General features: G+C 40.0%; 2 protein-coding genes across 2 annotated transcripts; both read right to left on the reverse strand.

Annotated features, from left to right (window-relative positions):
- Nucleotides 1-8327: 8327 nt before the first annotated feature.
- aire (autoimmune regulator) lies at nucleotides 8328-12805 on the reverse strand (the record flags this gene model as incomplete). Its single annotated transcript, XM_083991366.1, has 13 exons — nucleotides 12644-12805; nucleotides 12286-12460; nucleotides 11593-11742; nucleotides 11381-11446; nucleotides 11239-11306; nucleotides 10873-10998; nucleotides 10640-10761; nucleotides 10442-10511; nucleotides 10032-10175; nucleotides 9824-9945; nucleotides 9025-9103; nucleotides 8787-8870; nucleotides 8328-8411 (listed from the first exon to the last, which is right to left on the reverse strand). Exons 1-13 carry the CDS (start codon nucleotides 12788-12790, stop codon nucleotides 8328-8330), a joined length of 1437 nt encoding a protein of 478 aa, XP_083847492.1. The 5' UTR covers nucleotides 12791-12805.
- A 2428-nt stretch (nucleotides 12806-15233) lies between these two features.
- On the reverse strand, nucleotides 15234-20826 carry rab6bb (RAB6B, member RAS oncogene family b; the record flags this gene model as incomplete). The annotated part of the gene is made up of 8 exons (XM_083992124.1): nucleotides 15234-15298; nucleotides 15973-16039; nucleotides 16685-16778; nucleotides 16941-17052; nucleotides 17175-17280; nucleotides 17868-17921; nucleotides 18530-18588; nucleotides 20757-20826. The coding sequence occupies 8 exons, from the start codon at nucleotides 20824-20826 to the stop codon at nucleotides 15234-15236; spliced, it is 627 nt and encodes a 208-aa protein (XP_083848250.1).
- Nucleotides 20827-21754: the final 928 nt, after the last annotated feature.

Genomic DNA, 21754 nt, shown 5'->3' on the forward strand with positions numbered 1-21754 from the left:
TTAGCTTTTCCATTATTGATGACTGGGGCAGTCAATGGTCTTATCTGGGTTAACAGTGCATCACATGGCTAAAGTCGAACTACTGTTGAACTATTATCATTGTTCACATTTCTGTTGCATGAGAAAACCTGCATGAGAGACATTGGCACTAAAAACACTGATTTATGTCTCTTTGTACCAATTTGCACACCTTTAACTGTCAAAGCTTTTTCTTTATTGTGCAATACTGTAATTTTTAGTCAGTACCATTGCACAATACCCCAGAGATTGCATATCAAACCATCAAACACTGTACACTCCTTACACTTAAGTATGATTGACAGTGAAGAGTTTTTTTTCTTTTGACTGTCTACTTTAACTGATCTGAATTTTTACACTCATATTGTGTTGCAATTTATCAAGTACCTTAGAGCCACAGGCATTATACTGACTTTATGGCATTCATTATGCACCAGCCTTTGCCATGCAAATAGGACCTACTAACAAACTGAATTGAATTTCCATTTTTAATGTTTAAAAAAAAGTGTGCTTACAGGAATACACAAGGGTAAATCAGAAGTTATTACTTATGCAGAAAATATAAAAACAAAAGGAACTAGTTCTTAAAGTTTCTGTTCTGATCATTGAAATACCTCAAATACATTTCTTCATTACATGAATATGTATTTAACTGTGCACATGTGTAGCTTTTGACAAATTGGAGAGGATTGGCGGAGTCTTTCTTTGGTTCTAAATGTTTCAAGCGTGGACTTGAGACAAGGTCATGAGTCATAATCACTGCAAAATCATCTGCCTCATCTTTATCTAATGTCAAACTTAGCTGCTCAAACATGACTGACAGAGGAGTGGGCTGCTATGTTTTTGTTTTTGTTTTATTCTACTGATGAAAACAGTATATGGTCTGTCACGTTTCACTGTGATCTTAATCACAGAAAACTGTTCTCACTGAATGAAAGCCCTGTTTCATAGTAAAAAAAAAAGAAAAAAGAAAAAAGTGTGGTGGTGTAAAAATCTTCTCCAAAAATAAAATACTCAAGTTAAGTGTAGATACTTGAAATATTCACTCAAGTCCTGTCAGTGATTTGATATTATGTTGCCACAACTTCTTTGTTGGAGATTAGAAAGCAGTTATCAGACTTGAATAAAACCCTCAACAATAGCACATACCACAACAAGTCTTAACCCCCTCTGCAGCAGCTTGTTTTTCTGCTTGGCTTGCTGTAGGCCTATTGTGCAAATCAAACAATTTGTAAAAGTGTCAACTGGAGAAATCCATTATCTTAAAGATGACTTCCAACTTCGGGGTCACTACCAGTAAGTGATGATGATTCAGCTGTAAGATATGTTAATGGTTGTAACTCAAGGCCTGGACGTGTCTGCTGACACACAAAGACTCTATTGTGTTGAGTAAAAGAAGGTCATTGTCTTATTTTACACAGATTGTCTATTTTTAAGGCGGCAGAGTGAGAAGCCAGGGGAAAGATATCTATTCTGAGTTGAATTCAAATGACCAATCAAACAAAATGGGGGGGGATCATTCAAATCACTTTTAAGTTAATAAAAGTCCCATTGTGGATTGACCCAGATAGATAAAGCTGTCAGGGAACCAGCTGTGTCTGCACTGTGTAGCTCATGTTCTTGAAGCAAAACATGAAGAATCATGTTTTTGATACGACTAAACGTCATTACGTATCTGCATATTATTGTCTATCGTCTGTCTCTGATCTGTATAATCAAATTAAATGACAAAACGTATTATTAATCTTGACCTAAACCACAACTGACCCTACTGTTCTGATGTGGTGATAATTTCAAAATAGCTCTTACCCCACTGGAGATAACACACACACACACACACACACACACACACACACACACACACACACACACACACACACACACACACACACACACACACACACACACACACACACACACACACACACACACACACACACACACACACACACACAATCCTCACACAGCTGTGTAGCTGTAAGAGCGACCAACAACTGTAACGGATCATCTTTCACTATGATTGACCTAATCAGCTTCAAAGTTATCTGATCTCCTTAGTGAATTGCCACATGTGTCCAGCATGGTGACATGGCTGGCTTCAGTTACATTACATTTGCTACACGTGCTTGAACTTATTCAGAACAAATTCATTCAGTTTGAAGAAATTAACTCGACATTAAAAGCCACCGTGGTCATGTTGTGCTAATGTGAACTCATTTCAACATTAGAAAACATCCAGCACTTACAGATCAATACCATCATTCATTTGGAGTCATGTCTCTGGAAACCTGATCAATGTAAGTCCAACATTTAGTCTCTTAGCTCTGCTTTGGTCTCCACCAACTCCAATAGCGTATCAGGGCTAACGTTAGCTAATACAAGTAAGCTTAAAGGTGTTCAGAAATGGCCATTTGTCCTGTTTGTCGCGCCTCCTTCTATGAGTTTTCACGAATTGCCGCACAAGTTTACCCGAGTAAGGAAAACGAATTTGATTGGGCGGGATATTCAATGTTTGGGGCTCCGTGTGTCTCAGACGTTTGATTGACGGATGACGGATCCAATATCAGTGGATGATGAATCGTGAGCAGGCTGACGTATAATCCATGCGCCTGCATTATCCAATGTGAAAAAAAACTACCCCACTTTCATCCCGGATTTACTCGAAAATAGAATTTTGCACAAAGTTTGGGCTACATCGTCTGATAGATGAGTTATTACACTAATGTTAGGACCCACAGTGGGCTCAAATTAAATTTTCTTTTCTGAACACCTTTAACTAGTACCTACGTATTGCTTTATAAGCTCAGGACTCACTCACTTTGCTGACTTTATGACTCTGAACTGGCGCATCTAAAAACGCTATATACTTCTATAAACGCTTCTATAAAATTATATGATCATCTCAGATTTCAAAACGAAGAGGGACGAACAGCACAGCTCAAAGTGTTATGTAACACCTATGTCTGAAGTTATTGGCTGTATACCTGTGTCACCTCAGTCCAGTTCACAGTGTGCAGAGGAATGCTCAGCATCTGCTCGCCTTCATTTCCTGTCGTATAATTCTCGCTCTGAACAGGACAGGGATCACAGGAGACGCCGTTAGCCCTAATGTCCCGAAGCAAGAATGCAAACACCCGAGAAGCTCTTCCAAGAATCCCCAGTTGAGGACTTTTCTGGAATGTCCTAATGAGCCTTCTCCGCTGTGTTTACAGTTCCAGACCGATGGCAACCCTGCAATCTGCCCTGCCAGCGTATCATTATCTGGCCTCCTCAGGGGACACACAGAGGAACAGCGAGAGTTAGAGGATTTTTCTTCTCCCTATTTAGACGTTTAGATATTTGTCTACAGACCATATTACTCTAAACAGCAAGACAAAAGGAAAGACGAAACCACAGACAGTGACTTAATGGGTTCAAGTGAATTGCTGTAAAACGCTTCAAATTAGAGGGATGTCCAGACAAATAGATTGATGTTAAGGAGATGCTGCCTTGTCTGTTTAATGTCATTTGTGTTGCAGTCTGTCAGTGTGTTGAGTCTCAGCTGCATGGTGAAAATAGGAAAGGGTATTGATTCAGGGTAAAGCAGAGCAAAGCGATCTGTGTTTTTGACTTAAGCCCGGTGTCGTGTTGCACAATGAACATCCACTCAAACCAGGAAGGAAAACTGACCTTGACATTTTACTAAAAGTGGAAACTTCATGTCAGCAGAGAGAAAAGGGTAAAATGTCTGTTGGCAGAATGGGGAAAGCATGCGACACAGCTGTGTTGCTGGTGGTGGTATTGGTGTGTGTGTGTGTGTGTGTGTGTGTGTGTGTGTGTGTGTGTGTGTGTGTGTGTGTGTGTGTGTGTGTGTGTGTGTGTGTGTGTGTGTGTGTGTGTGTGTGTGTGTGTGTGTGTGTGTGTGTGTGTGTTTGTATTGGCAGTGTGTGTGTTCACCCCCAGCCAACACTATGTTCTGATCCACTTCAGTGAGAAATAGAAACACAAATACGATCTCAGACCTTATTGACTTCAGACTTCTCTTATGTAATGCAGGAATGTTGGACCTGGACCATCTCACTAAATCAGACCACTGTGAAGTGAAGGAAACAGAGGTTACACTCTCAGGAATGTCATGGTAACTCTCCTCAAATATACAGCGCTAATACCTTTGAAATACTGTCATCAAATATATCTTGAGAAAATAACTTGCTTGTTCAGAAGATCAGACAGGTGTTGAGTAAAGACTCACCGCGGTCTTGTCAACCATTGGGACTTCATGGCTTGTTTGTTTAGGTCCTTATCAGTAATGGTGAAAGAAATGTTCAGATCAATTTCCAAGAAAGCAAAGCCACAGTGTGCTCCATGATAAGTCAAAGTTAACTGTAAAAACAAACACTATCTCTCTGTTATAGTCACATTTGCAGTCAGGCATTGGGTTGTAAATATTTTAACTGAAAAGCTGTGCAAACACACTTTTAATATTATCATTGCTCAAACTTCTTTTTTCTTTTTCTTTTTTTGTACCAATTCATGAACAGAGTAATGGTTGACATGTTATCATAATTTATCAATTCAACACATGTTTGTATGATTTCAGTGTGCAAAGTAACTGGTAAGTAGAGCTGATAAGTGCAGGGGGTATAGTGCAGAATCAACCATCTGAAATGTAGTGATGAATATAAAATTTAAAGTGACCCAGAACTGCACTTGAATATAGAAGTTGAGTGAATGTGGCAAGTATTTGCTTTACATCACTGCCTATGAGCAACAGTGACAAGTTACTCCCTCGCATAGACACCTTATGACAGATATGACTGTGTCCGTTTAACATTTTTAATCCCCCAAAGAGCATCCATCCCTTCAATAAAAGCCAATAAAACTCTAGTTCATGTCAGAGCTGTGTCCTGCCATGGCCTGATATTTTCACATCAAGACAATGCAGGGCCCCTTGCAATTTCCTTCCTGCAACAATGGCCAAAACAGAGAGTGAGGGGTCCTGACTGGAAGTTGTGCAGGCTTCACCTCTTTCACAAACCCTCAAACCATCAGCAACCCAGAGGGAAAAGCCGCCCACGTTTATGGAGTGCAAAAAGATGTGAGAAGGAGAGGATGCCCAAAGCGTGGGAATTTCACCTATCGTATTATTCCAGAAAAATTCCAGGCCGGGGACCAATGGAGTCGTAACAGGATGCGTGTGTGTTTGAGGAATTTAACCTTGTGATTTCACAGTGATTGACTGACATACACACAAAACTGAGTGTATTAATGTGAGTGTGTGTGTGTGTGTGTTATTTTCATTAATTCTTGCTCACTTGCTTCCCAGACATGAAACTGTTATATGAGAAATAGTTTGTCTTCCAAAACAAATTTGAAAATGTTTATTCATCAGCCTGACAACGCTCTGAGAAACTTTTAGGTCAAGACGTTTGGAGTATAGGCATTCCAGCTGTGTGGTGTGTTTATTTTCTCTAGTAATTACCACACTCAAATTTCTGTTCAGATCAAAGAAGAGATACAACATTTCAGCCAGGGAGCTCTCCTGGCACTAGCAGATGATTTTCCATTATTAACAAAGAGTCAGGCTAACAGTTTTCCTTCGTTTGCTAAGCTAAGCTAAGCAGCTACTGGCTGTAGCTTTATGTTTATTCTGCACAAATGTCTTGACAAATTTCGTTCCTTTATAACAACATTAGTCTAAGGCGTTTTACATGATGGTCACGGCTTGAAATGTCACACTACTAATATTACTAAGAAATTGCTCTTAGACATCGTGTAGGAATGTGGTGTGGCAGGAAATAGATTGTGTAAGAAGATGCAACTTAGATGACCACATTCCTTTTTTATTTTGAACCATAGTTTTGAAAAGATCAGTGAGAAGCTGAAAATGTACTTAGCTTAAGAGGAATAACATAAAGTATAGTCACCAAAATAAGATATAATATCAAAGGGAAGAAAATGACCACATTCCTCTTAAACTGCTATTATTTAATAATAAAACAGCAGCATAATCCCTGACAGAGGGAGCATGTTATTTGATGAATATTACTAATGTAGTAATATTTGAGAAGGAATTTTAAGTTGCTTATATATACTATACTGTAATCCTCTGAAATGTAACAAAAATATACTGTAAAGTAGTAAAATGGAAATGCACAAGTCCATGTTCCTAAACCTGTATTTAAATTAAATACTTAAGTAAATGTACTTAGTTACTTTCAAACACTAGTCTGTTTAAAGATCATATATTTTCCTTGTGTTTCTCATGTAATTATATATCATTGCTTTTATTTCTGAAATACTTGACTTACAGAGGGGGAAGAAATACTTCCTCTTTCCATATTTCAGTGATTGTTTTATTATGGTCAAGTGAGGTCTTGTTAATTGCTCCTCTCTCAGTTGGGTGCCCCCTAGTGGTGGGAAGTTTCCTGCCTTTGGCATTCTTTTAAAACAGAGGGAGCTCTTGGGTATTTTATCAGTTTTTCCATGTGGTCTCTCATGTGGTATGCAACTAGAAACAGAAGAAAAGCCCTGTGGTTGTGAAGCAGGAGTCATGATAGAGGCCTATGCAGCTAATGAAACAATGCAAGTAGATTCTTATGCAAAATACCTTCTCTGAGCCAGAACAGAGCAGAGAGTGAGCATAACCATTTTGGATGCAATTTGGACACAAATTATGTTCTGAGTGTTGCAGTGCTAATTTGCTGCCATTTGCACACGCGTTGGCAAAAACTATGTCAGATTTGTTTTACTTGTTGCATGACAGGCTTAGACTTTGTTTTCTTCCACATTGAGAAGACACAAAGGAAAGAGTTGTTTCTCTGTCAGTGATGTTGCTTTCCCCTGCAAGGACACAGACCCCTCAAGTATGCAGGATGTTTCACAAACCGTTTAGAAAGTGGACTGATAAATAAACAGAGACACACATGCACAGATACACGCACTGGAACAAGCATGTTTCTCATCCTCTGTTTTGGGTCTGTAGGAGCTGGGAGCTATGGCAACCAAATACCGAGAGGAGAAAAATCTGTGCGCTGCCTGGCTGAGCTCCATCCCTCTGGCAGTCATGCTCAAACTCTTGAATCCCATGACAAAAACAACATTCCTCATCTAAGTCTTCAAGGAATTCCTGTTAAACGGAGGCATTTCTCAGCGTGCATACCTCATTGTATTGAAACCATCTGGTGCAACGTGTGAATGTGAATTCTCCTACAGATCCGCACACAGACAAATTGTCCTTGTGCCTCATGTAGAAGTTTGCATTGTCTTTTTTTTCCCTAACCACTGCATGCATGTGTATTTATTTGCCATTATGAGGCACTGTTCTTGTCTGATATTAGTGTATCTCTGCAAGGTTGCAGCAAAGCTTTGTCCTGACGTTGGGTTAGTCTTCTCTCTCTCTGATGTAGGTTCTAAACTATAAACACACTGGCGCTCACATGGAAACACAGGGAAAATGTTGAAATTAATTTAAATTAAAATACAGGATCACAGTAATGGGTTAAGAAAGTTAAACTGTGTGTATTTGAGTTCAGTAGAGCAAATCTGGCCTGAGCAGAGATGTCCATGACCCACTGACCCCAACTCTCCCTCCCTCCCCGCACATCAATGCTCACTCAGTGTCCTGCAAAATTACTCCCATTTAGCCATGGGGTGATACTGCACAGATGGGCGGAAATGTAAAGTCTTATAAAATAGGAGTACATATTAAGGTCAAGGATGGTCTATCACTCAAAAATCTTAAATTATTGCACAAGGCAAGTCTGGATTATGAAGCAGGTAGACTGAACAAATGCAGAACCTCAGGGGTCATGAAAACCCGAGTTTGACTTAATGTAAGATGGCAATTTGTATCAGCCATTATTGTGTTCAGTGAAAATTATACAAAGTTTCACTGATCTTTTTTTTTTTTAAGTATATTTTTTGGCTGTTTCACTGATCTTAATGAGGCCATGAATGTGGTTAATCTGGACGTGATTTACAGTAAAGTTGACACTCTTTCATCTTATATCAAAAAACAGTGGTTTGGATTTGCAGATGAGCCACACATGTCTATTTTAGTAAAGTAAAACCCTCTCTATAGATTGTTTGTACTGTAATAGTACAGTTCTAAAATATGTTGTTTGAATAGGAGCTCTTTTTCCCTTTTGCACCACCATATATTTGTAATAAACATCATTCGTAAACAGCAACAGCAGCAACAGCCAGTTGTTTTCACTTGGCTTTATAAACATTGTATTGGCTCATTGTATTGGCTCATTTTAGTCACATATGCTCATTTAATCAGTATTGATGTACAATAAGACTTTAGGTCGGGCTGATTGTCTGTGTCACTGGTAACAACCCTGAGAGTCTGGAAGAGGCCGGGACATGTTGTGGAAAGCCCACTGGAGGATGCCATCAATGGAGCCCTGCTGAGAGAGACCAGAAAAAACACACGTCAGCATTAATTGCTGCACTCAAGACCATCATAGGTTAAATGTAGGCTGTGATGTAATTGAAAGTGATATCACACATCACCGAAATGTACTACCTTTACAACTTTACACGTAGTAAAACACAAACACACCTCAGAGGAACTTAAACATCTGTACGCACATCTTTCAGGCGATAAAAACAACACCATGACACATCACTTTATGTTTGGTCCTCCAGGTTGTGTCATAGCCTGACAACACATTCCCTGTCTGTGTGATAAGAGGGGCAGCCATCTTGTGTCCGACATGCATGACGGCATTCACATCACGTCTACATCTGTGGTATCGACATGTAACATGAGCTCCACTCACATCTCCCAAGATGGAGTCCAGTTCATCTTTATGGAGGACAGGCTCTGGGGCCGAGGAGCTCTGATCATGAATCACTGGGTTGAGCTGGAGACAAACACACATACACATACACATACACATACACATACACATACACATACACACAGATTACACCTGGATATAATCAGATAATGAAGGTTTATATATTCTCTGCACAGATAGAGACTTTATAAACATGCATGCACATGTGCAGACCTACCTGTAAACCTCTGGATTCAGCTTCTTTCTCTGCAGAGCTGTCCCAGGGCCTAGAGCAGGAGGAGCAGGTGGATCTCCCTCTGGTGAAGGCGCGCGCACACACACACACACACACACACACACACACACACACACACACACACACACACACACACACACACACACACACACACACACACACACACACACACACACACACACACACACACACACACACACACACAGAGTCAGCCAGACTGTTATCGGTGGGGTATAATGTTACCATCTATCAATATGTTATTTCCTACACTCAAGAGACTTTCAGAGGATGATTCAAAACCTTCCATATGGCAGTTTGAACTTATTATGTGGGTTTTTCATAAAAATAATAATCCAATTTCTCTTTTATAGATCATGTGGCACTGATTCAAATACAATTACAAAAGCAAAGTACTTTCTCATCAATGTACCAAGAGAGGCTTAACAACAATTGAATACAAATATATGGTCACAACATGGACACAGTATCTCTGGGAATGTTATGTAAATTCACTGATCCAGATTTACAGTTTACATTATACAATATACCCTGCTGCAGGGAGGAGATGCACATCAATATTAACACAAACAGGAATATACAGGACGTTGACAGGAAGAGTCGTATGTACACAGTGTAGACGGCACTGAGATCGGGATCTGGCAACAAGGTCGTGAGAGCTAAACACACTATAGATGTTTTTTGTCATCTTGTAAAAAGTGCGTCATTGCAAGTCTGTATAAGACGTAACCTATGTTTAAAGAGAGATGAATGGACGTCTTACTTGGAGAAGAGGCAGTGTACATGGAAACGTGCCAAGCAATGGAGACACTGCGTCAGGTCTACTCCTCCGAGGTGACAAACGCCACACACCTCCCTCACACTGACCAGATCTCCACCTGAGCACTTGGGTAGACATTTGATACATTGAAGAAACCAAATACTCAGCTGGAAATTTGGATTTAAAAAACAGAACATCTTTAGGTCTTTACCTGGGCTCTGGCACTGGGGCCATTCATAGGAGCTGTTGAGACAGTGGTGAGGGACGAGGACGACAGCAAGGAGTAGAAGGAAGCGTCATCAATGATGGTGCTACTGGAGCTGGGGTTTATTTGCTGAGGCTGCGCCATGAGTGCCTGTTATATAAAATATTCTTGACGGTCAGTATCAGGATGTACTAGGAAATCTGAACACATCTCCTTGTGTCAATGAAACTATCCAAAGAAAGAGTGTAACATGCCTTTTGTAATGCAGTAAACCATAAATCTTTTACTATAATCAAAACAGACATCATAATTTAACCTTTGATTGCACAGATCATCAAACAAGACAAGCATATATTTTCCCACTAAGCACAGTCTACAGTATGTCTTTATCTGATCAATCTAATTGAGGACCTTACTTGAACAGGTAGTTGGGCTTTCTCTTTTTTCACTCTGTTACCACGGCACCATTCACACTGCCAAGGACCACTGCAGAATAAAATTAAAAAAGTTATGACATTAAAAAGTCCTTTTCAGGGCAATGGTTGAAACATCAAAGCATCTCTGAACACACTCACATGTGCCAAATGTACTATAAAAAAAACTTTATTTTTCACCTTGGTATGGATGTGAGCGGAGGGTCAAGGCAGGCCAGATGAAAAGCTTGAGGACAACCATCACAACAAATCAGCTCCCCTCCATCCTTACACACCGCACACTCGTCATCGTTATAGTGAACCTTGGGACGTATACACAGAGACATACACACGGAGATGCACAAAAGGCAAATACACACACGAAATAAGAGGAAAGCAAGGTGACTGTCATTGAGTATGAGTAGAGCTAGGACCTTTACTGTGTCTGTGGTTGTCTCCCCCCTGTGGTGAAATGTGTTCTTAGCAGCCTTGGACATAGACGACGCGCTTGTCTCCTCTAATGGACCTCGAGGGTAAAACTCTCCACTGGCTGTGATACACTTCCTGGCAGCCCCTGTTAAATCACAGCCATGAATTCAGTGCTGATATAAGAGACAAAGGAGTTACCACTAGGTGCCTAATTGTTTAATCTTACTGTGTTAAACTGATGCTCTGTAATGCACACAGTTGTTATCCCGTGACTTACCTTCTGAGCTGAACAGTTGCTTGATGTGGATGTTTTCTCTGGCTTCATTGCTGACCACTGGCTCAGTGCAGCAGGAGGAGGACGAGGAGGAGGAGGAGGAGGAGGAAGAGGAGGACAGGATTGCTCCTCTCTGGACTGAGGAGGAGGACACTGCCTGCACACCTGTAGCACAAATCTGATTAAATGTATCTATAAAAATTTGAATTGTGTATTGATTACAATTTCTTTGTAATCACCATTTCCAGGTGGTAGAAACGGGGCCGGAGCTTCATTCTTCACTCTGTATAACTTCACCTTACCCCCTGGAGCAAATACAGAAAAACATATTTAAATCTCTTTGCTGAGTGCACGACTATAAATCTTTTTATTTCTCTGGAAGAACAACAATATCCTGCAATGTTTGCCTCTTATCAGTCAGCAGTGACCAATGTAACACTGTTAGAATAACCTGGTCCGTCACTTGTCTTGGCATGATACTGTGAGTGCTGATTGTGGGGATCGGCCTCCCTGTCCTTGTGGCTCCTTTTCTTCATGTGAGGAGTTTTGTCTCCTCCAGAGGATTTCTTCTTCTCGCTCCTGGAAACTGCAGCATCTCGTTCTGACAGAGAGAATCAGATGATATAGCTGAACTGTAAATGTAACTCGTTAGATATAACACTTGACCTGGTCTTTTTAGATGTGGGAACTGTGTTTCTGTATTGTCTATGTGTTGTCTACTGTCTATTTGTGTCATTCTATGTATCACCCGTGTATAGTAGTTTGTGGTCTGTGTTTTCTGTGTATTTTTTATATGTTATATGTTGGGACTGCAGATGGAAATTAGCTGTGAGCTAAATCTGGTGCAACCATCTCTTCATTTTCTGCAAATGATTAATGTCATTGCACACTGTCCCTTAATAAACTAATAAACTAAACTTAGAATAACAGAATCAGCTGGTTTCCAGGCATAATACGTTTTACTTGAGATAAGTAGCAGGTTATTTGATACAGTTAATGAAATATGACAGTATGCAAAAAGGATATTTGAAAGGGAACAGCACTCTAATTTCTCTGCTCTGATGTTTTGAGTTTTCTAATTTATAACTATAACTAATAGAGATAAAATATTGATGGATCACCATAGCGCCTGAACATCACATACTTGAGTGCAGGTTAGTGAGCAGTGTCTGCAGCTTGGGGTAGCTGTCCAGGTTGTAGTCTTTGCTCATGTTGCTCCAGAAGGCCTGAATAGTGGATCTGCTCTGGTCCAGGACCCAGGACAGGAGAGAGTACATGGCCTTGTGGATTCCTTCTCTACTCTCCTTCTCCAGAGTGTCCTACGGATCCACACAAACAGCAAGAGATAAGAGTGTACTCTAAGAGCTTTGAAAGATCAGTAAAATTATATATTTCTAATGTCATAATCTTGATAGACATTGCAGGCTTGCAAATAGATGAGTAATGTAGCCCTTTTGGAAACGTCAATAGATAGTGTAGGTATCAATAAAATGGAGTCTTACCTTCAGCAGTTGGTCAGTGATGATGTTTTTGTCTGCCAAACCATAGACAAGAGGGAAAGCGTCATCTACAGCCATTGCAATGTCTGTACGCAGCTCCCTCAGTAGGGAGCGAAGGTTTGTGTCCCTAAAAGCTTCCACTCTGGACATGATCTGCTTTGTGTGTAAACGAGATACGATGTGACCCGGACCTGAGATCATACAAGTGGTAGTTTGGATGTAAGAGGTGTGTCCTATACACAAGGAAGGAAATATTGTACAGGTGCTTTGTTTCATGCTGACTGCATACGTTGAATTGTCCTGCGTCACAACCTTTCATGTTATTTTTTATATAATCAGATATTTGTACTTTTTATCCTTGCATACCAACACATTCATATTCTCAAAAACCACACAACCAGTTTAAAATAATGCTTTTTTTTGCCTTCTAGAAACTCCACATTTAAGGTTTCACCCCTGGGGAAACCCTGGGAGAACCATCCCTTCAAGCTCTTGTCTCTGTGGACTTTATCTGCCCACTAACAACACTAACTGCCTCTGCTGAAGCCTCCGAGGATCAAATGTCTTGCTGTCAGTCCAGGGGAATACCTGTCCTCTGTCATCACGAGAGCTGAACACAAGTGACCCGACACGTCACAGTGACAGTTTTTCCTCCTAAAAGGTTCTTTCCACCTCAACTTCCCCATAACCATCACATTTTCAGACACTGACTCACAGCATGGAGTTCTGGATTTTGTGCGACAATTACGACTTTGCAATAGGGTGGAGAAAATCAACAGGGTAAACAATTGAATGACTGACAGATTGATTGTTCGGCTGGTTGATTGCTATGCTCTCAACGCAATTTCCTCAGCTGCTGCTATTGTGTCACTTTTTTTCTTGCTGAATAAAACACAGTCAGAAAGTCTGTCATAAAAGGTTCAATAATAAACTCTATGGTTATGTCCTCCAAATCAAAGAACCTTTTACAACAAAATATGAGCTCACTTTTGCCATTACTAAAATGTCTGTATGATGAACTCAAATATGAGAGAAATCAGTTAAAACTAAGTTAACTATCTTAAAATACAAACTAAAAGCTAATGTTAACTGTCAAAATATGTAGCATTTAAGATTGAAGGTATTTCATGTTTAGAGAGTTGCCTGGCTTGCCACAAACACAAATGTCAGCAAACATTAGCAGTAAGCAAGAGAGGATGGATTATGGGGGATCCCTATTTTAATGAAACTGAAATTATATTTGGCAAGTTCTTATAACCTATAGAAGTGTTCAAGTTCACAAAAAGTCAGAAGTTGGCAAAACTGCAGCCTTATACTGCGGTCCACATTTTTTTTTTTTTTACCTCTTCTCATGAAAAGATTGCGACTATGTGATTTATTCTTGATAGATAAAGTGTATATCTTCTCAAAATCATCATTAAACCACAATTAACCTATGGGCAGCCGTGTATACAATATCAGTTATTTTATAATGTAACCAATTATGTAAACCTGATCTCCTCAGCTGATGATAAATTGATATATACTGTACCATATATTCAGTCAGTGAAAACAGACATCAAATTCAAGATAACATTCAATAGAGCAGACCATTTTGCTACCAGGTAAATGTTGATGGTTAGGAGAGTGAAGCCCTTTAATCTGTAATTTATTAATCATTAAACATTATTACATTATTCATACTGGTGAACAAGGACCACTTCTACAGAGGGACGTTCACAACATACATATTACATTATTATATACAGTGCAGTGCATTACAGTGGATCGTTATATGTGTATTACCGGGATGGAGGGATGGGAAGACTGGAAGGAGAAGAGGGATAAAGGGAGGGAAGGAGGAAAAGGAGAGAAGTGGTTGGAGGGAGGGCGGAGTTGTGACAGTAAGTTGTCTTTTTATTACTTCTTTTTTTTTTTTTTTAAACCACAGTACAGTTTGTTCTATAAAAGTTAAACCCATAGAGAGATAGAGTGCCACATTTTCACAGCTACTGTTAGGTGAACCTACTGGAAGTTGACTCTTGTGGGAATATCAAATGAGATACGTTTTGTCATGAGATGCTATATTGAGATGCTATAAAACATTCTAAGATAGTCAACCTCCTTCCAGAGCGCGGAGACCCTGGAGGGCAGGCCAAAGGTCAAAGATCAAAGATCAGATCAGCGTGCATGCGTGCTGCAGACATTCAGACGTGTTCGGCCCCCCCACTATTTCTCCTTCTATGTTTAGGCATCATTTTTGGTGCTTTCCCTTTTTATATATAAAAAATACAAAACATAACAGCGAAAAGAATTCCATTGGTTGTCCTTAGTTTTTCTCCCTTTTTCATTTTTCCAAAACAGTTTTTTGATCGTTTTCATTTCGGTGTTGTTGTTTTTTTTCCCCTCCCTTTTCTCCGCCAGTCACTTACATATTGACAAAGTATACAATATTTTACAACTGAACAAGACTGAGAGATAACATTTGATTTGTCCAATCAGATACAAGGCCCGGATCCTATATCCAATTAGAGAAGTCAACTGGAAGCTAACCAGTAGTAAGCAACACAACAAGCCTATGGTGTGAAGGGAGCTGTCCGATAGCAGCTCTGCATTAACATGAGCACCCGCCCTCGGGGACAGTAGGCTCTGCCGGTTTGTCCAGCTTGATGTCGATCACTGGGAATCATCCGGTTAAGGAAAACTCAAGTGGAAAGAAAAGAAACATGTAAAGGTAAAGCTGCATTCATGCTGCATAGGAAGAACTATAGTAAAAGTCACAATTCACGCATTATGAATAATGTGTTTAGCCTTGATGTTAACCTTGTAGTCACACAAGGATAAACATCTGCTACATTTACTCTGTTGCATGTTTGTAGCAGTTAATCAATAAACAACAAATTGTATTACTGCACTAAATGGTTACACTGTAATTTGACAGCTGTTATATATCTAAATACAAATGTTATGGACATATTCCAAACTTGTAATACTGATAGAAGAATATAATATTGAGGTCTCTTTAATATTTTTATGAATTCATTTATATTATTGATTGTATGTCTCCTATAGTAGATCAGTCCCTCTCCATCCTCCATCACACATCCTCATCATGTAATATCGTAAACACCCACTATGTGGTGCTATACCTGTGTCTCCTCAATGTCTTCCTGGCTCGCTGCATTTCTTCTCTATTAAGCAAAAAAGGTTTAATGGCTCACGCCTTGGTAGACAGTAGGCTGGGCGGTCTGTTTGTAATAGTGCCAGCAACCACTAAGAGATTAAAAATACGCTGCCTGTTTCTCAGCTGTTTGGCTCTCGGCACAATGAGTCACAGCGGCTGTAAAGGATACTGCCTTCAGGATTTGCATCGTCCAAGCTTTCCATTCCAGGTAGGGCTGCTGCAACCCGACGAAACAGCTAGTGGGAGAGAAAAGGAGGAGGACAGAAAGCAAAGGAGAGGGGGGAGAGGAAGAGAGAAAGCACACAGAGAGGCAAGAGCAGGACGTTTTAAAATATAGATGACCTCAGACCTCAGCCCATTTTTTTTTATGTTTTTGTATCTGTAGTAACATACTTAGGGTTATTTTGTATCGTGCCATTTTCTAATGCAGCATATGAATGCAATTATTATATCAATATTGCTGATGCATTAATGTATTAGTATAATTTTATTGTTCTAGGCCTCATTTTGATTCATTGTATACTGTCATGATGTTTTATCTATAACCATATGTCTTATTTTATGAATTTACCTCACATTTTGTAAAACATGTGAATGTAGCATAAAAATGAAATACTTAAGTTTAATTGGTTCAAATATGTATTTAACACTACAGTCCCTCTACTTGAAAGTGCAGCACTGCTTTAGGGTGTCTGCAGTGCTCATTGCATGCGATGAATGCGCACACAATCCATGACACTTGCAATCACTGTCAAATACGTTTACAGTTAACAGATTATATTGGTGACTGGATCACCTTGGAGGGACACAGAGATGTCAGACTATGTGACAGCAGCTGATGGCCAAAATACTGTGGAATATGGTGAAACTGCAGGCGTCACCTGTTTGACATTGCAGCCTGTTTTGGCACTGGTCTCGATGAACATGACGTTCAGCTCTTTGGCTCTCTGCTCTCCTTCCTCGATCGTGATTTGCCTGCAGGGGGGGAATCGGGCCAGACTCAGCATCTTGATGTTGAAGGCTAATTCATTCAGCACTGACATGTTTCTTTTAACAAAAACTTCTCTGCTCACTGAACAAAACAAAAAGACGATGGCAGGTTAATTGTAGCTTATGAACCATGACTCATACACTCACCTCTTCTCCTCCAGATCTGTTTTGTTGCCGACTAGCATGATGATAACATCACTTCCTCTCTCTGTCCTGACATCATCAATCCATTTGCAGGTCTGCTGGAATGAGTTCACATCTGTGGAGACCAGATTTAAAGTTCAATTAGTGCTTCTTTTGTATATGTTACAGACGGATTAAAACACACAGTACAGTACAATGCATGTGTGCACAAAGCTAAATTAGCATTTTGCAGCTCACTCGTAATGTCATAAACGACCACAGCTACTGTAGAGTCTCTTATGTAGCTCGGGATGAGGCTCCTGAAACGTTCCTGTCCAGCTGTATCCCACAGCTGGAGCCTTACCTGCATGTACACACACACACACACACACACACACACACACACACACACACACACACACACACACACACACACACACACACACACACACACACACACACACACACACACACACACACACACAGAAACACACATGTTTAGCAGCTTTTTCAGCATCATACTACATATTGACTGTACACATGTTAAAGCCTTGTAAGTACACTTCACAAGGGATAAGCCGGTATCAGCTCATGTGCAGGCTGACGGTGCATAATATCTCGACAAAGAGAGAGCATTAGCACTAGCTAAAGTAGATGATCCATAGAAAAAAAATAAGCTTTGACTCCATAGGGCTAGAGAAGCCAAAACACCACCCAAGGTTATTTCTGGGTATTACTACCAGAAATAGCCTCAGGATAATCGTGTTAGTGTGTGAAGAGAGCAGTAATTAAGCAATTCAAATCAAGGATTATTTAAAACACAGAGGAAATTGGGACGATTCTTTTGTGAGATGGCTGACTAAAACCCTTCGAGTACAAATACATGAATGCATCTTTATGTGTGTGTATGTGTGAACGTGTGAAGTTTCAATGACAATCAAGGCTTCCTACTGTTCGGTCTTCCAGGTACATTGTCTTTGATAGGAAGTCAATCCCAATGGTCGCCTGTGGTGGAGAAAGACCAACAGAAGAAAGAAATCATCAGTAAATCCTAGACTTTAAAAGCTAAATGTCTCCCTGCACCATCTCTGGACCCAGCCAGAGTCTATGTTGTTAAATAAGAGCAAAACACAAAAAGCTGTTAAGAAAAAAGAACCAATACGCACTGAAATTGAATCAGACTGCGAAACTAATTTCATTTGTAATACCCTCAGGGCTCAATCATTCAGACCTCTTATCCACCTAACCTCTAAGACAGGCAACAGAGAGAATAATCTGTATTCAATTTTTAGTAGTCTAATATTACTAAAACACTATTTCATTTTGATGATTCATCAATAATGGGTCCTGATTGTTATTTGAATATGAAGTGAAATTATAACTATAATGTGATCAGTCCCATTGTTCCTTTTATGAATATTAAAGATTTGAGGGCGGTGAGTGGAAAAAACATTACACTTAAAAAAAAAAATTGAAAAACGAAATTCAAAGAACCGACCCCCAATCACTTCAAAAAATACAGTAATTAGTCAAATCTGTCATCACATCATGTATTAAAGTCGTATAATTATGTTTCCTGTTGTGTTTCGCTCTGGATGTGGTCAAAATCTTACCTGATATGTGTTGTCGAAGCTGTCATACATGAATCTAGTGATGAGAGATGTTTTCCCCACTGGAAGAGAGCACACAGATGTTGACTTTTAGTTCAGTGTGTAAACACATTAATAAACCATTTCCTGGTGGAGGGGTTCATTTCTAAAAGGGTAAGGCTGATGAATTTTGATCAAACTATCACTCGTATGTATTTTTTTGGAGGATTTCTGCCCAGAAGACAATAACATGCATTTCAGTTCAAGGTGAATAAACAGCATTAATATTATCCATTTTCTGTCATGTAGAGGTAGACTGGCAATGGTGTTGAAAAGATGTTGATGTGATCTTAAAATAATTTCATTATAAACCACTGACTACATGAACACACAAAGAGGTTTCCACAAACAACTTCACCTGCAACCATTTTTTGATCATCAGCAAAAATATCTCAGATGAGAGGATGTTCCTGTCGTCCTTTGTCATGTATGAGTAATACCTCTGTTTTGTCTGACAAAACAGGACATTTCAAGATGTTAACCTTGGGCTTTAGAAAATACAGGCTTTCTTCACTATTCAGGCATCCTGACAATACAACCAGCTTTATCTGATCAAGGGATATATCAGCAGATAGATCGATAATGAAAAAAGCTTGATTTCTCACACTGACAGAAGAAGGTGAATAAATGATCCCCACACCTGAGAGGTGACTAAGCAAATGAGTTTCAAATTGTGTCTAAATCTTGAAAGCATGTGTGGGGAAAAATGACAAATCCTATTTGTCAACATTATTTAAACAAGCAGAGTTCGTGTCCATCAACGACATATAATCACCAGAAAGGCAGAGGGCCATCTCATAACCACACAGATAGAAAACATGTGACGATCTGAGACATTTGCAGCTTCAACAAACCCATGATGGCGACTCCTGCGAGCATCAAGGTGAGCCCGGTGAGCTTCCATTTTTATTTACATCCCACCCAGCACCGTCTTTAGCACCATTTTACAGCAGATCTACACAGGGAGTGAGCTCAGGACTCCTCGGAGCAGCAGGCCCCAGGCTCTCAGGCAGGGTCCCTCTCTGCAGACAGCAGTAGTTTTGAGAGCCAGCAATGGGCAGTGGCCACGCCATGGGCCTGGATTCAGCACCATGGACAGCAACATTGCAGTACAGGCCACACAAACACACACATGGGGGCTTTTTAGTCGACATACACTGCACATAGACATGCAGCAAACACACACACACACCTATGGGCTACACACTGAATCATCACAATGAGAGACACAAGCCCCAGAGAAGCTGCTGTCATATTAGGCCTATTTATGTGCATCCTGCTCTTTTGCTGCTGTATTTTATGGGATGTGAGCTCCTCTGCTGCCACACTGGATGTCTGATGTCTGAACACGTATTCAGGCTGCTTCACAGCGCTGAGCCACTATCGATCAGCACCTCCTGTATTTGTGCCATCGCATCAAACCACGTACACAGCAATTCACACCCCGAATAGATGGATTATTGGACATATACTATAATGTTGTGGCGCTGTCAAGCCCCGTTTTTATTTGATTATTTATGGGACCGAACCGGAGACGGCGAGCTGTGGAGATGCTACCGACATCGCCAGCCTAGGGTGTGTCCCGAACTGACACATGGGGACTGTTTATTATCTTCTCTGTTGGAAAAAAGAAACCAGCAGTGATGGAAAAACATATTCGACTCTATCGTGTAATAGACGAGAAGATTGTTAATGTTAGAGATGAGGTATGTAGGTGAAATAAAAGCCCTTATGTGGAAACTGGCTGTGCATATTGGTCGGTCACTGCAGCACATCAAAACATCTGAATCCATATCGCCTGCTATGATGCGAAATATGACAATTTTGCTACAAGTAAATATTCCTCAAGGATATCCAGTGCGATCAGGGTTTATTTTATTATAGTGATCACAATGTTTTTTATATAATCCAATGGTGCAATTTACATACGTTTTTCCCCCCTTTCTCCTTTTTTCCCCTTCCTCGGTTAATCAAATTTTCTACAGCCACAGATTGTGCCAGGAGCAACATGGGCGTCAGATACACCGGTGCCGGCCGAGCACATCCTCTGCATGCGGCTAAAACTTTCCAAATCAACACGGTTACATACATACATACATGGCCTTCAACATATAGCTGCGCATGTTTGGCATTAGTGGAAGGAAAACAGCAGAAAAAACACAAAAAAAAACCTCCCGATGCCGTGACTCACCGCTCTGCTCTCCCAAAAATACGAGTTTAAATTTCCTCAGGGGGTTCCCCAAATCTCCTCCAGCGGACATGGTGGCAGATAAAGAGCTCAACTTGGGTTATTTTAGATGTTCGTATCGCTCGGCGTCTCCTCCGTTGTGGGTGTGCAGGGGGATCCTCCTCTCCTCACAGAATGATGGGAATGCAGCTCAGCATCCCCCTGTCAATTTATGCAGCCTGTGCGCCTGCGCGACCTCACCTATTTCAGTCCCTCACCTTTCTATTGGACCCCGAGACTAAACTATAGCTTTCATATATCAGATATAAACCAATAGGCTGTCATGTTAGAGTAAATAAATAAAAAAGGTTGTTTGATTCTTGTGACTTTTTCGTATTTTATTTACTTTCTTTTATTCTATTATGTTTATTTGAAAACTATTTTCATACAACATATTAAATAAATATAATGTAGGCTATTGTTCAAGATGAAAATGCTCAATACGGGCCTATATAAAGAAATTAAAATTGAATTGATCAAATGACAGAACATTTATCAGATAATTGATTTATCATTTGATTAGTTTTGAAAAACCAAACACCCCCTGTTCCAACTTCTTAAAATGCGAGGATTTGCATCTTTTCTTTGCCATATGTTCATGCCTACTGAATATATTTGGATTTCAGACTGTTGGTAAAACAAAACTTTTTTGAAAAAAAAGTCACCTTATACCTACTTGAGGATTTGGAAAAAGAACATTTTTCATTATTTTACTACAAGTTACAGCCAAAAATGATTAATTGATTAAGAAAATTATCAGCAGATGAAAGCAATCATTCTAGTTAAATTAGCCCCACCCATAGCCAGCTGCATCATTAAAGTGCCACATGTTTATCCATCAGTAACACAATGCCAAAAGACTTTGGATGAAGCACATTTTGTTGTGATGTAGCAACTTTTACTTTAACTATCTCTGATATCATCCAACTAAATCAGAAGGAATCTCTCCATAACCTTTTATG

The sequence above is a fragment of the Trachurus trachurus genome (assembly GCF_905171665.1).
Source record: "Trachurus trachurus genome assembly, chromosome: 17".
NCBI classification, from domain to species: domain Eukaryota; kingdom Metazoa; phylum Chordata; class Actinopteri; order Carangiformes; family Carangidae; genus Trachurus; species Trachurus trachurus.